Source organism: Otolemur garnettii, unplaced genomic scaffold, assembly GCF_000181295.1.
Source record: "Otolemur garnettii isolate 467f Iridium unplaced genomic scaffold, OtoGar3 scaffold00002, whole genome shotgun sequence".
NCBI classification, from domain to species: domain Eukaryota; kingdom Metazoa; phylum Chordata; class Mammalia; order Primates; family Galagidae; genus Otolemur; species Otolemur garnettii.
The window spans coordinates 19,630,125-19,643,256 of NW_003852397.1; the positions used below are offsets into that span (position 1 = coordinate 19,630,125).

At 39.4% G+C, this 13,132-nt stretch overlaps 1 protein-coding gene across 1 annotated transcript in view; it reads left to right on the top strand.

The window, feature by feature from the left end:
• Positions 1 to 13,132, top strand: part of NKAIN2 (sodium/potassium transporting ATPase interacting 2) — a 542,543-nt gene that overhangs the window by 354,768 nt on the left and 174,643 nt on the right. The window contains exon 3 of the mRNA XM_012805160.1: positions 6,285 to 6,485. Coding sequence (XP_012660614.1) covers positions 6,318 to 6,485 — 168 coding nt within the window. The 5' untranslated portion in view covers positions 6,285 to 6,317. The remainder of the gene's footprint in view (positions 1 to 6,284; positions 6,486 to 13,132) is intronic.

Below are 13,132 nucleotides of genomic sequence, written 5' to 3' on the forward strand. Positions count from 1 at the left end.
TTTCATCTGTGCCATTAGATACCTATATGACATTACCATTCCCAGACCTGTCAGCAAACAACCTTCGTCACTTACCACAGATCAGGAACCCAGACCTGTCAGTAAGTGACTTTCATCACTTACCACAGATCAGGAAAGGTTACTGATGGGTATCTGGCCAGTTTTGCAAAGGGCTTTTTCTTAGGCCTTATAAAGTCAACCTTAATTCCTTAACGCTGTCTGGAAATGCTATTCCAGCCAAGGCCTTGGTCATGTTAAGCCCGCAACTAACCTAGCCACATGGGATTCTGCCTCAGTTTCTCACAAGTGTGCCTGCACAAAGTCTTTTCACTGCTCTCTCTCAAATGGCTTTTTAGGCCAGAGGCATATAGGCGTTTCGCCTATACCACATACTATGAGGCCAGCTATAGAACAGTCTGAAAAAATCAGAACTACAGAGACAGTAAAAGATCAGTCATTGTCAATAGTTAGCAGGAGAGAGGGGTGAGGAGGGCAGAGCACAGAGACTTTGAGGGTCATGAAAACAGTGAGCATGATTCTATAATGGTAAACGCATGTTTTGCGTTTGCCCAAGTGCATAGAACATACAACAACAAGAGGAAACCGGAATGTAAACTATGGATTTTAGCTGACAATAGCATGTCTGTGTGAGTTCATAGATCGGAAAAAAACTATCCCACTCTCGTGTGGAATGTTGATCATGGGGAGGCTGCACACACGTGGAGGCATTCCCCGGACCAGCTGTTCAATTTTTACTGTGAGTCTAGCTAAAATATAACGTCTATTTTTTAAAAATTATTAATTCCATGGGGAACCAAATTATACAAGAAGTCATAATTCACTATTTGGCTCAGCCATAAAAATATTTACATAATCATAAATTTTATAATATCAATATAATTAAATTTTAGAGAAAATTCTACAGCATGGTGGGGAATTGAAAGGGAACAATGTAGTCTAAGAATGCTAATTCACGCTTTCTGGAGTTGAAATAATTAGATAACATTTAAATGACAAATGAATAATGTTAATACGAGCACAAAATATGAGTGACAAAACAAAAGTAAATACACAAGTATGCAATTCTTAAAAAAAAATGAAAGGAGTCGCCTGTCAGCGAGGTGCTAGAAGATATGGAAAGGGAGGAGGGGAGGGGAGATGGGTGGAGGGAGGGTGATTGGAGGGATCACCTCTATGGTTGATCTTACAAGGGTACAAGTGAATCTTCCTAAAAGTAGAATATAGACATCTTAACACAATAACTAAGAAAATGACATAAAGGCTGTGTTAACCAGTTTGATGAAAATATTTCAAATTGTATATGAAAACACCACACTGTACCCCATGATTGCATTAATGTACACAGCTATCACTTAATAAAAAAAAAAAAATGAAAAAGAAAACAACTACGGACAAAGAGTGCTGTTTGGGGCCGTGAACTTTATTTTAATTTTTAAACATACATATAGTTAATACTATGGATAATAAACAATACGGAAAGCAAACCATGGGTCATGTTTCTTCAAAACCGTGAAGAAGGCGCTGGTAGTCATCACGACTTCCGCAGGAACAAGCGTGTGTGAAGAGGTCGCCATCACTCAGCACTCGGGGGAAGAAGCTCCGCTCCTGGACGGCAAGCTGCGTCACAGGCCTGATGAAACTGATCCCCAGGACCCGGGGAGACGCTTCTCCATCAAGCTGCAAGAGGAAGAGAAAGAGAGGAGAGACAACTATATCCCCAAGGTCCCAGCCCAGGATCGGGAGATGGCTGAAGTAGATCCTGCAGCGAAGGACATGAAATGCTGAAGTGAAGCTTGTGGATTTTGGCAGTCTGTCCAACCTGCTGGTCCCTCAGCCTACAGTTAGGATAAATTGCAAGGCACCATAGGGAACCATTTGAATCTATCCACTGTGCTGTAACATTTTAATAAACACGGGGAAACAGAAAAGAAAGAGGGAGGGAGGGAGGAAATTTAAACACAGACTGATAGATAGCAAGTGCGCCAGGTGAAATGAAGGCAGAGATTAGAGCAGCGCTTCTACAAGCCGGAGATTGCCTGTGCCCCATCAGAGGCCTGGGGCAGAGTCTCCCTCACAGGCCAAGAAGCCCTCTGAAAGAGCCAGCTCTTCTTACACCTTGATCTCAGACTCGTAGCCTCCAGAACTGGGAGACACTAAATTTCTGTTTGTCCCCCCCACCCATTTGTTAATGGCAGCCTAGTAAACTAACATAGTTGCTATATTAGAAAGAGGAACTAAAGGCATCTCAGTTGACTTTAAATCTAGAACAAACTCCCTGCCAATATCCCTGAATTTTTAGAGGAAAGAAATGAATTAAAGATGTCATCCAATATATTGTAAATGTTTTTGTAAAAACATCTATAAAATTGTGAATTTCTCTTAAGAAATTAGTGTTAGGAAAGAAAAGATTTTCCTGGGGATATGACATGCCTTGTTCTTTTAGATAATGACAGCTGTGTTCCCATTGTGTCCCACTTGTTACCACCGAGTCAGTTCTGGATTGAGTACACAAATGAGGCACTTAGTTTTCTGATTCCCTGGCTACCATCTCCATGTGGGAGCTCTTATTCTTTTTTTTTTTCTTTTTTAAATTTCAGAATATTAAGGGGTACAAATGTTTTGGTTAAATGAATTGCTTTTGGACAGTTTGAGTCAAAACTCTCAGTGTGCACCTCACCTAGATAGTGTGCATTATACCCCTTAGCTGTGAATTTGCCATTGTCCTCCTACTACCAAAGGTGCAGATGGGTGTTAATAGATTAATTCTAATTTAATAGTGAGTACATGTGGTATTTGTTTTTGTATTCTTGTGACACTTCACTTAGAAGAATGGTCTCTAGTTTCATCTAGGAACAAAAGGTACGAGTTCATCATTTTCTATGGCTGAGTAGTACTCCATGGTAAACATATACCACATTTTATTAATTCACTCATGTATTGATGGCAGGGGGTGGATTCTACATCTTTGTGATTGTGAATTATGCCACAATTTGTGCTTCCCACCGCATTGGTGTGCAGATATCTTTTCTGTAAAATTTCTTCTTTTCCTTTGGGAAAAGGAAGGGTTCCTTTTCCTTTTTCCTTTGGGTAAATACCCAATAGTGAGATTGCTGGATCAAATGATAAATCTAGTTATAATTTTTGAGGTATCTCTGTACAAGTTTCCATAGACGTTAGACTAGTTTACAGTCCCACCAACAGTGTAGGAGATACTTTCTCTCCACAGCCATGCCCGCATTTGTTGTTTGGGGATTTTTTGATGAAAGCCATTGTCGTTGGAGTTAGGAGATAGTATAACATGATTTTGCCTTTCCCTGGTGATCAGAGATGTTGCGCATTTTTTTCATATGTTTATTGGCCCTTTGTCTACCTTCTTTTGAAAAGTTTCTCTTTATGCCTTTTAGCCACTTTTTTCTGGGGTTGGTTTATTTTTTTATTTAATTCCCCTGAGTTCTTTGTAGATGCTAGTGATTAGCACTTAATCGGATGTATAGCATTCAAATATTTTCTCCCATCGGTAGGTTGTCTGTTCACTCTTATTTATTTCCTTGGCTGTACAAAATCTTTTTAATTTAATCAGGCCTCATTTGTTAACTTTTGCTGTTGCTTGGGCTCTTATTATTTTCCCTTGTTTTAGTGGTATATGTGTGTTCTTTGGGGGGCAGCAGTTAGGATTTAAATAATTACTAAATAAATGAACATTTCTCATCACCACTGCTCTGGTGAGCAGCAAACTGAGCCCACATTAATGCTTTCCGAAAGCTGTCTCTGTAGCTTTCATGACCAACTGTCCTGGTGTGGTGGAATTAAAGGGTTTCTAAGGACAAGGGACCTTCCCTGTAAACTGTGTGTCAGTCCTGGGCATAACAGGGTAAGAGCCTAGATGAATCACTGAATCACAAAGATGTGGATTCAAATATCCTGGCAAACTCTTGTTCACGGATTACTAGTTTTATATGGAAAAAAATCTTGCTTCAACAATTGAGGAACAATAATGCAAGTAACCAAGTTCTTAGAAAGAGAAAAATCCCCCTTACCATCCTTTCAAGAGGACCCTGATAGCGGGTCATGACTTCCAGCGATAAAGGGGGTTTAACTGAGCTGCATGCCTTAGATATGACCAGCTGTTGGGAACCAGAGTGTGTCCTTGCTAGACTGCCTAACTCTGGCTGTCTCCACAACTTAGTCTCTCACTGGTTTCCCATTGAAACTTTCTTTTTCCACATACACTCTCGTGTTTTATCCCGTTTGCTTTGATCACCATATTTTAAATAATCAAGATTCTGTGCGTAAATAGCATTATTCCTTTCTTATGTTTGCCCTTCCACACCTACTTAGGGGCCTGGCACTTCTGCTGCCACTGGATAAAATACATAGCGGACCTCCTATTTTTGTAGTTAATCCAGATAATAAAAAGTTATCTGAAGTCACTGTAGTTCCCCAAATTGTTTCTGTTTATTAATTACTATGCTTTATTTGACATTATAATAAAAAAAACTTCCATTTAGAATTAAGTTTCTGTCTTCTAACAGGAAAGAGTGGCATGCTCAGTGTTAGACTTCCGTCTTTCCCTACCCCCTCCCTATCTCACGGTTATTACCTGAGGTTTCAGATCTTTCCAAGCTCAGAGTATGAAAATAGACAAAAGAAAAGGAGACAGGAAAGAGCGTGGTGGCTGATGAAAGTGACTCCTTCTCGAGATACTTTTCTGGGCTTTTCAGAGCTCCTGACTTGCATTAAATATCTCACTTGTACATCCGTGATTTGATTGATGCCTCTTCCCTACTTACTCACTTGCAGACCCGAGGAATACGTCTGTACAGGTTCAGCCATTATCTCTGCACCAAGCGGGCTTTGGGGACAGTATTGAGAGAAAGCCCTTGCTAGTTCTCTCCTGATGACCCACATCTGCTTCCAATGATCATCACTTTAGATTCATCATATGAGTATGTTACAATGTACTTGCTTTCCAAAGACTGCCTAATTTTTGTTTGGTCACTTGGCAGATATCTCTGGCCATGGGCTCTGCCTTGAGATTTATCAGACCCGAGTCAGACACTAGTTGCTATATCTCCCAAGTTCCAAGAGATACTGTGAAGCCTTTCTCAACATGCTTGAAAAGAAGAGAAATCACCCAGTACCCTACCCACCCACCACCATGGAGACAATGGCATTATAGCACTATGCTCCGCAGGGCTCTTGCCATCTCTCAATTCCCTGGCCGTTTGCACTCAGCCCTTTCATGTGTTCAATTCAATGTCAGTGTGTGGCTCAAGTTCACAAAACATGATTTAAGACATTTTCTGTACAGAGTCTGCCTAGTCAACCTAGCACCTCACTTTAGAGTGAGAGGAATTGGCACCTGTTATTCTGCAGTATCAGCTATGACTGAAACTAAAATAGTTCAGTTTCCCATCGCTGACCCTTTCCCTTTGAACTTATCTTACTTCACAACTTGCTGAATAGTAGAACCTGTTTGATGCATACTTCCTTTAGCCATTCTATTTTTCAAGTACAATATTTGTTCATGAGTTTCTGATAAGTCCACATTGGCATATGCGATTACAAGCTGAGTACAAACTTTACCTTCATTCCACTTGTAGTTGTGCGACAGCTAACGTGGCGAGCTTCGTCTAAATAGTTGTTGACTTATTATGTCTACCCTGCAAGAATTTGATAATGACATTTCTTAAGAAATACTATGACCGATTTCACAAATTTGACAAGATCGAAGAGACACTGATTTGTTAAATTAATAGAGGAAAAACAAGTAACACTATGTTTTATTAAGCAAAGTCTTATAAATTTAAGAATCGGGCATAACATTATGTTGAATGCTGCCAAACTGAAGTACAGCTTTAAGATTGAAAATGTGCAAAAAGTAAATATTCTGAGGGAGAGAAAAAATACAGCAAATTGGTAATAGCATGAGTTTCACTTGATAACATAGTTTAAATAATTTTCTTTGTAATATTTACAAGTCTTCAAAGATAAAGACCCTTCTGTGTCACAGTTAATGCTTGTCATTGGTAACTTTTCTAATAAAATAACTGTATCTATTTTAATGTAGTCTGGAAAACTTTAGTAAGGAGAATCCATAGATACATAATGACTTTTGGTGCTTCTTTGCTGCCAATAAAATACAGTATAGACAATGCAAAAAAAAAATTTTTTCAAATGAGAAACTTAAAGTGATTCAGTCCCAAATGAGATGACAAACATTCATAAAGTAATTCTCATCCTTGTGAATTGCCTTCTTGCAGGAAACAGACCTTATCCTGACTTTTAATATTTCAATGCACCGATCTTGGTGGATGGAGAATGGACCAGGATGTACGGTGACATCAGTGACACCCGCCCCAGACTGGGCCCCAGAGGACCATCGCTACATCACGGTCTCAGGGTGTTTTCTGGAGTACCAGTACATAGAAGTGGCCCATAGTTCCCTCCAGATTGTCCTCGCAGTAAGTGTTGACAGCCAACCACTCCTTCTAGTGCTTCTGGACTTGTTCACATTTCTGTGCAAACTCAGTGCACACAAATGGGATCTGTGGGTAAAGAGTTGCCTTTTTGCTTTTCTCTTCATGAATGTCACTTTTAATAGGAATTTGTCAGGTTAAACCAAGCCATCCCCTATACTGATTACACTGGTTTTCTTCAACAATCAGTAATTGGCTTTTGTCATCATCAGTATTTAACGTGAGAAATCTATATAGGTCAAGAAGTGACCCTGTGGCTTTTGGTAGACTTTTCCAAAACTTCTGGCTGGAAGTTCAGAGGGGTTTTGTAACTAACATTCTACAATGTTCAAATTCATAAGATTTCAATGAAGCATTCCCCAGTGCTTCTTTGGCTGGGATTTCTGTTTTCTATTTGCTTAATCTCCTCTTCCTTCTTCCTAAATTTCCCCCAGGTACCACCCATCACCTTTTATTCCCCTCCCCCAAATTTTTGCCAGAACAATTCAGGTTTTCTATAGATTCGACTTCTGGAATTTCCCCATGTTTGAGAGTACTGTGACAATCAGTAACCCTTCTTCTAACAGGAGGCAGGAAGAGTTATAAGTGACATATTTGTATAACATACAAGGTCAATTGAGTTTGTGAACTTGTCCTAGAGAAAGTGCTACATATCTCATTGCTGAATATTACTATAGTCACCTTCCAAGTACTCCCCCTGGGAAGCTATGCGCTGATGCCAGCACGTGGTCCACTCTGGAAAGCAATAGAGGAATTCTTTTTCTAGGCTGGCCATCAGAGCTGTCATCATCCTAGGTTCATGAACTCATCCTAGAAAAAAATACTACATCTCTTATGGCTGAATATGACCTTCAAAGTATGCCCCTTGGGAAGCTACACACAGAGACCAGCATCTAGTCCACCCGCAAAACACTTTTCTAGGATCCATTCACAAACTTAATTGTGAGACCTCATGTGATGACAGCTTTTTGGCCATTCTAGAAAAGAGTTCCAGAATTGCCTTGATAGTAGTAATATACGGCATTAAGGATAAAGTCACAAACTTAATTGTCCAACTTCATCTACCTATGTTATATAAAATACATTATATTACTATGACAAAAAGATGAATAAAAACACTGCTTTCTCAAGAAGAACTTTTACTAAGGCTAACTGTGTACTATTTTGAGATGTATAAAGTTAGGGCAACATTATTACACATGAATCAATTTATTCATTACAGACTCTAGATGTGCAGAACTATATATGTTTTTCTTAGATTCTATACAAGCTTGGAATTGATCTGCATGGCCTTAAAATTAACAACAAATTATGCAAGTATAATCTGTTTTCTCCTTCTTTCTTCAGTTAATTTCTTTGGGGATAGTATTGACTCATAATTCTTGAATAACAAGAGATTAAAAGTTCTAGGTGGAATAGCATAAAATTTAGAAGAACAAAACATCCTCTTGGAATTAAAAAAATAACTAGATGAGTGTGTGTATTAGATTACATACCTAATATGTTGTTATTAGATTTTAATGGACTAAATATGTGTGTGTTACAACTTGCCACCCATACTATGTTAGTAAACACTTTACAAATCTCTGTAACTAAAAACTATAAAGGTTTGCTCTTGTGTGTCCCCAGGAGGCTGCACTAATCACTGTCATGAAGGACATGAGGCTAGTGGAGCAGCCACCATCTGAATCCTTATGGGTTTCCATGCTAGAGAGCAAAGATAGATGCAGAGGGTCTACATTGACACGTAAATGTTCATTCTTAAGAGGAGAATCTCATTGTTCACAGCTCACTGTCCAGAACTGGTCTCACCCAATCACAAAATGGTCAGGGAGCAGGGAGGGTTATAAATATTTGGAGATCATCATTAATGCTGTACAAAACATTTGAATTCTATTCTTTGCTCAAGCACTGAGCGATCTCCCATGAGTATGTCCAACCTGAGAAAATTCTTCCAATAAACAAAATCTTCTGGAATAGTGTTAAATCTAAAATTGCTCATTCTGCTTATCCTAAAATAAAAATAAGTTAGATTTAATGGATTAGAAGTAGCCCTTTCATTTATTAAAATATATTTAAATCAAGTATTCACTCTCACACGGGAAAAATGAAATATTTCTGGTATTTAGGGATAGATAAAATAGATTTATCTGTGAGTTAGGGAGTTGTGAGAGGTTTTTCCGAGATATGAACAAAAGTAAACTGAGTCCAGATTCTCTGTGGGAGACATGGCCTTTATTCACTCGGGTGTGAGTGGGCGGCATTCAAAAAGGAAGTCAGCACAAAGGTTAAGGCGGAGTGGGCATTTAAGGGTCTGGGACTTGGGGGTTGGTGCCCTCATTCCTGTCTGGGTGGGACTTGTGTACTCATTTCTGTGTCCCTGCCCTCGGTTCTATTTGGGGCAGGTCCCAGCGCTCAGCCCTATCAGTTTGAAACAAAATATTTCTTATTTGGAATTCCTGTGTTTATTATACTCCCAACATTTTGGGAAAACTCTACCTATGTTTCAGGGATGATGTGAAGATATAGTTTATGTACAGGGATACATATATATATGTACATATATATGTACAACTATTTTAGACAGTTATTTGAATAGCATGTGGTGTGTGTATAAAGTATATCCACAGATTTATTAAACCCTACATAAAATTTCGGCACACAAAGAATCTGCTAAAAAACACATTTGGACCCAGAAGCAAATGTTGAGGCTGACAAACTGCCCAAAGAAAAAAGTACTGTTACACAAGTAAAAACCATCTGTAAAGGCAAGGTGGCTAGAGTACAAAGAAGATGGATGGAGTGTCCTGCAGAACAGATGTGACCAATATTTCATGCTACTGGCCTCCACTTCTCCTGTCTGCATTGTCCCGGTAGAGTGAAGGAATAATTTGAGCAAAGCATCCTAGAATGTGGCATCTTTACCTCTGCCTTTCCACCTGCTCTTCTTTCCAGGGGTGTGCGTCTTTTGCATTGTTGAATGGGGAACACCTAAAAGTAAGTAAGCGCCCATGCACCGAAGCCACTTACCTGGAGACTGTCAACACACTTTCTGTCTTTAGTCTCCCGTGGTGTGGCTAGCCTGGGGCTGGGAACGAACATCTGCTGTGGAGAACACTTAGCAGACCTTAACTAGAGTTTTGTAAGGCAAACCAAAAGGGGCTTATCTTGAACGATGTGCTCTGCCTAATGTTTGGAAGCCCTCCAAATACATTTTCCTGTAGTCATTCTCATCACTTCTGCTGTCATGATTAAGTGAAGAAATAGTGTCTTGAATCTCTGCTCCTCTCCTTTTGTGTTACTGAAATCATACCCCTGACAGTATTCCATTTGGTCCTCTGTAGAGAACGCTTCCTGAGTGCTTGTCCCCTGCTGGCATCTAGAAAGCAAAGATGATCACATCCCTGACCTTGAGGATGTCACCATCACAGTAGAGCAAGTTTTGCCAGGCTGAAATTCAGGTGCAAACAGCCACATTTCAGGGATGTGGTAGGCCAGTGGTTCTCAACCTTTCTAATGCCGCAACCCTTTAAATACTATTAAAAGGGGTTGTGACCCACAGGTTGAGAACCGCTGTGCTAAGCAGAGAATATGGTTTATGCAGTTTACAGCATCATCTTGCTTTCTTAATTCCATCCTGGTTCTTATAGAATCAGCTAAACTTTTGCTCTCCTCACTGTTTTCATCAGTTTTTGAAACTGCCCTCACTTCTAGGATATCTGGCTTAGATCTGTTTTCATAAACTGCAGCTTCCTCGGCCACTGCTGTTGATTAACTCCAAATCTCTTCAGCTCTTTTTCTCCACCCTCACTCAGCCTTTATTTTGCAGATTCCTGACCCAGGCAAGCCTGTCACCCTGTTGTTCAGTTTTCTGTCAATCAACTCTTGGCCAATTTTGAAATTAGCATTCACAAAGCCCACATTTGCATCACACATACATAAGATATCTCCCATCTACAGCCAAAGGAAGACAAGTATAATATTTGTATAATTGGGAAGTGGGGCTATTAATCACACAGCCTCCAGGCGAGCAGAAAAGACTTCCAGAACAGTAGGATGAGGAGGCGGGTGTGAGAGCCCTGCTTTCGCCTCCTCCAGCAGCATTTTCTTCCCTTTAGTATCAGATAGAACATTCAAAAGGAATACAGGTGAGCACACTTTTCATAAACCTAAAATTTAAAACTCCAGGTTTCTAAAATAGATCAAATAAATGCTTATGGGAAGCACCAGGGAGGAGATCAATGAGGGAGATGGTTTCATCCATTTTACAAAGGAATTAATCAAATTCCTAGAAACAATATGTGATTAGGACTGCATAGATTACAGAATATGTTCACATGAACTCTTTTGACTGTGTAACAGTCATGTGAGGGCAGCAGAAAGGATTAAAGCTTTCCTAAGATGTCTTAGCTAGTAAATAAAGATGGCAAACACGCTCTCGTCTAAGGCAGGGAACAACCTGAATGCAGCTGGTGGGAAATAGATTCCTGAAGCCCCAATATTCAGAGTTGGCAAAGGGTGCCATGATTGATTAGCTCTGTCTGCCATGAATAAGGGAAATGGAAATGTATGTGCCTGTTATGCTTCACTTCCTGTGAGCAAAATGAGGAAAAGAGAATATGTTTTGCAAATAAATGTGCATAAGTGATATTTTAAATAAAAAACATTTATAGCAATAACTGAAGTAACTGTATATGTTCAAATATATGTTAAAATTTCCAATCATTTGTTCAGGGGAGGACAATTCCTCTCTGTCTTTCACTAAAAACATCCAGAGATTCAATATTTTCATATTTAATATGAACTTCTCCAACCAAAATTTTTATTTTCTTTATTTCCTTTTCTTCTCTCACACTTGTAAGTTCATGGAAGGTTTGTTGCAGGAAGATGAGGCCCAATGGAGAGAAAGAGCACCCAAACACCGTGTTTAAAATAGGAAAGGCTTTATTCTAGCTGGTGGAGCATTGGCAGACAAGAGTCCAAAATTGCCACGCTCTCTGACTGGCTCTCCTTTTTATCCCTGTCAAAAAGTTCCAGCCCATGTGCATCTTTCTCATTGATCAGTTTAAACCAAGCTGGAGAAGCAGCTTAGCTTTTACAGAACCCTGGGCTTTTACAGAAGGGGAAGCAGCATTAGTTTCCAGATCCCAGGAAATTAAGTTTCTACATATTCCTAAGAGCTGAGTCAGCAGCTCAGGACCTTGCGGCTGTGTCCTTGGGCCTTCCTTGAGAAGAACTGTTCTCTTAGACCTTATTTTTTCCGGGTATCCCCTCTCAGGTTGACTACTAATTATTTTTTTAGCAGACTAGCAGAAGATACTAGTAAAAAAGTAAGTAGGCAATTAAATTGGCTTAGACATAGTATCCAAATGAACAGGGAAGGCCTAGAATTCTTTACAAAAATGTTTCATTATCTGGTGCGTGGTTCATAGCTAAAAGCAGGTTAGTTGCCAAGTTTATCCTTCAGTTATATCTATTTCCTGTTCAGAAAACTCTATACTTTGCAAAGAGCATGGAATGGTGAAAATCCTCATCCAATGATTATAGTAAAAAAAAAAAAAAAACAACATTGTAGATAAAACATGTACCTTAGATCAATAAAATCACAGATGTTTTTAATTATTCTTAGTTAATAATTTGTGTTTGCCAGTTGGCTTGATAAGACTTGCCAAGTCTTTATATGGATGAAGTTTTCCAAAGTTTGAATCCCTTTATCCAAATTGACTTGAGGTTGTGTTGGGAACAACGCATGGATATCTCTTTGGATGTTGCTGATGTATGTGATGCATATATGAGAGTTGCCTGATTGTGTTACTAGAATTTTTTTCTACAGTAAGACCTTGGTCTCAGAGATTCAAAGAATGAATCTGCTGACCACAGAGAGCATTGTTAATGTAAGATTTATCATATAGAAAATAATAGGAAAGGAAGGAAAGGCACCAGAGCCTCTGGCAGAGGTGGGAGAGACCCAAGAGAGAATTTTCCATGTGAGCCTTTCATTTAGGAGCTTTAGCCTTTGGGGAATTACACTTGGCCAGGACTTGGCAGACTAATGTTGATTAGCTACTGAATGATAATATTAACAAATGAATGCAATTCCTTGTGCTGGGGGCAGGGGGAAGGCAGGAGTTATTCAGAGACTATAGTTTGGAGAAAAAAATTCTGTTTGCTTAGGCCGGGGAAATGGGCTTCCTTGTCTGGCCTTGAATGGGGGACACTGTATGAATCGTACACATTGCTCTTTGATACCTCCTTTCATCTGGAAACACTGCTTTCCAAAGATTTGATTGTTAAGATTTGGGTCATGATTTTCATGTCAACCAGAACATTGCCATTAAGATTTTCAATCTTGGGAGGGAGAAGGGAACGGGGAATAGGTGGAGGGAGGGGGTTTGGAGGGATCACTTCTGAGGTTTATCTTATAGGGGTACAAGTGAATCTTTCTAAGAGTAGAATGTGAACATTTTAAAACAATAACTGAGAAAATGACATGAAGGCTGTGTTGACCAGTTTGATGGAAGTATTTCGGATTGCATGTGAAAACCCCACACTGTACCCCAGAAGTGCATTAATGTACATAGTTACCATTCAAAAAAAAAAAAAAAAGATTTTCAATCTTAAAGCAAACAAAC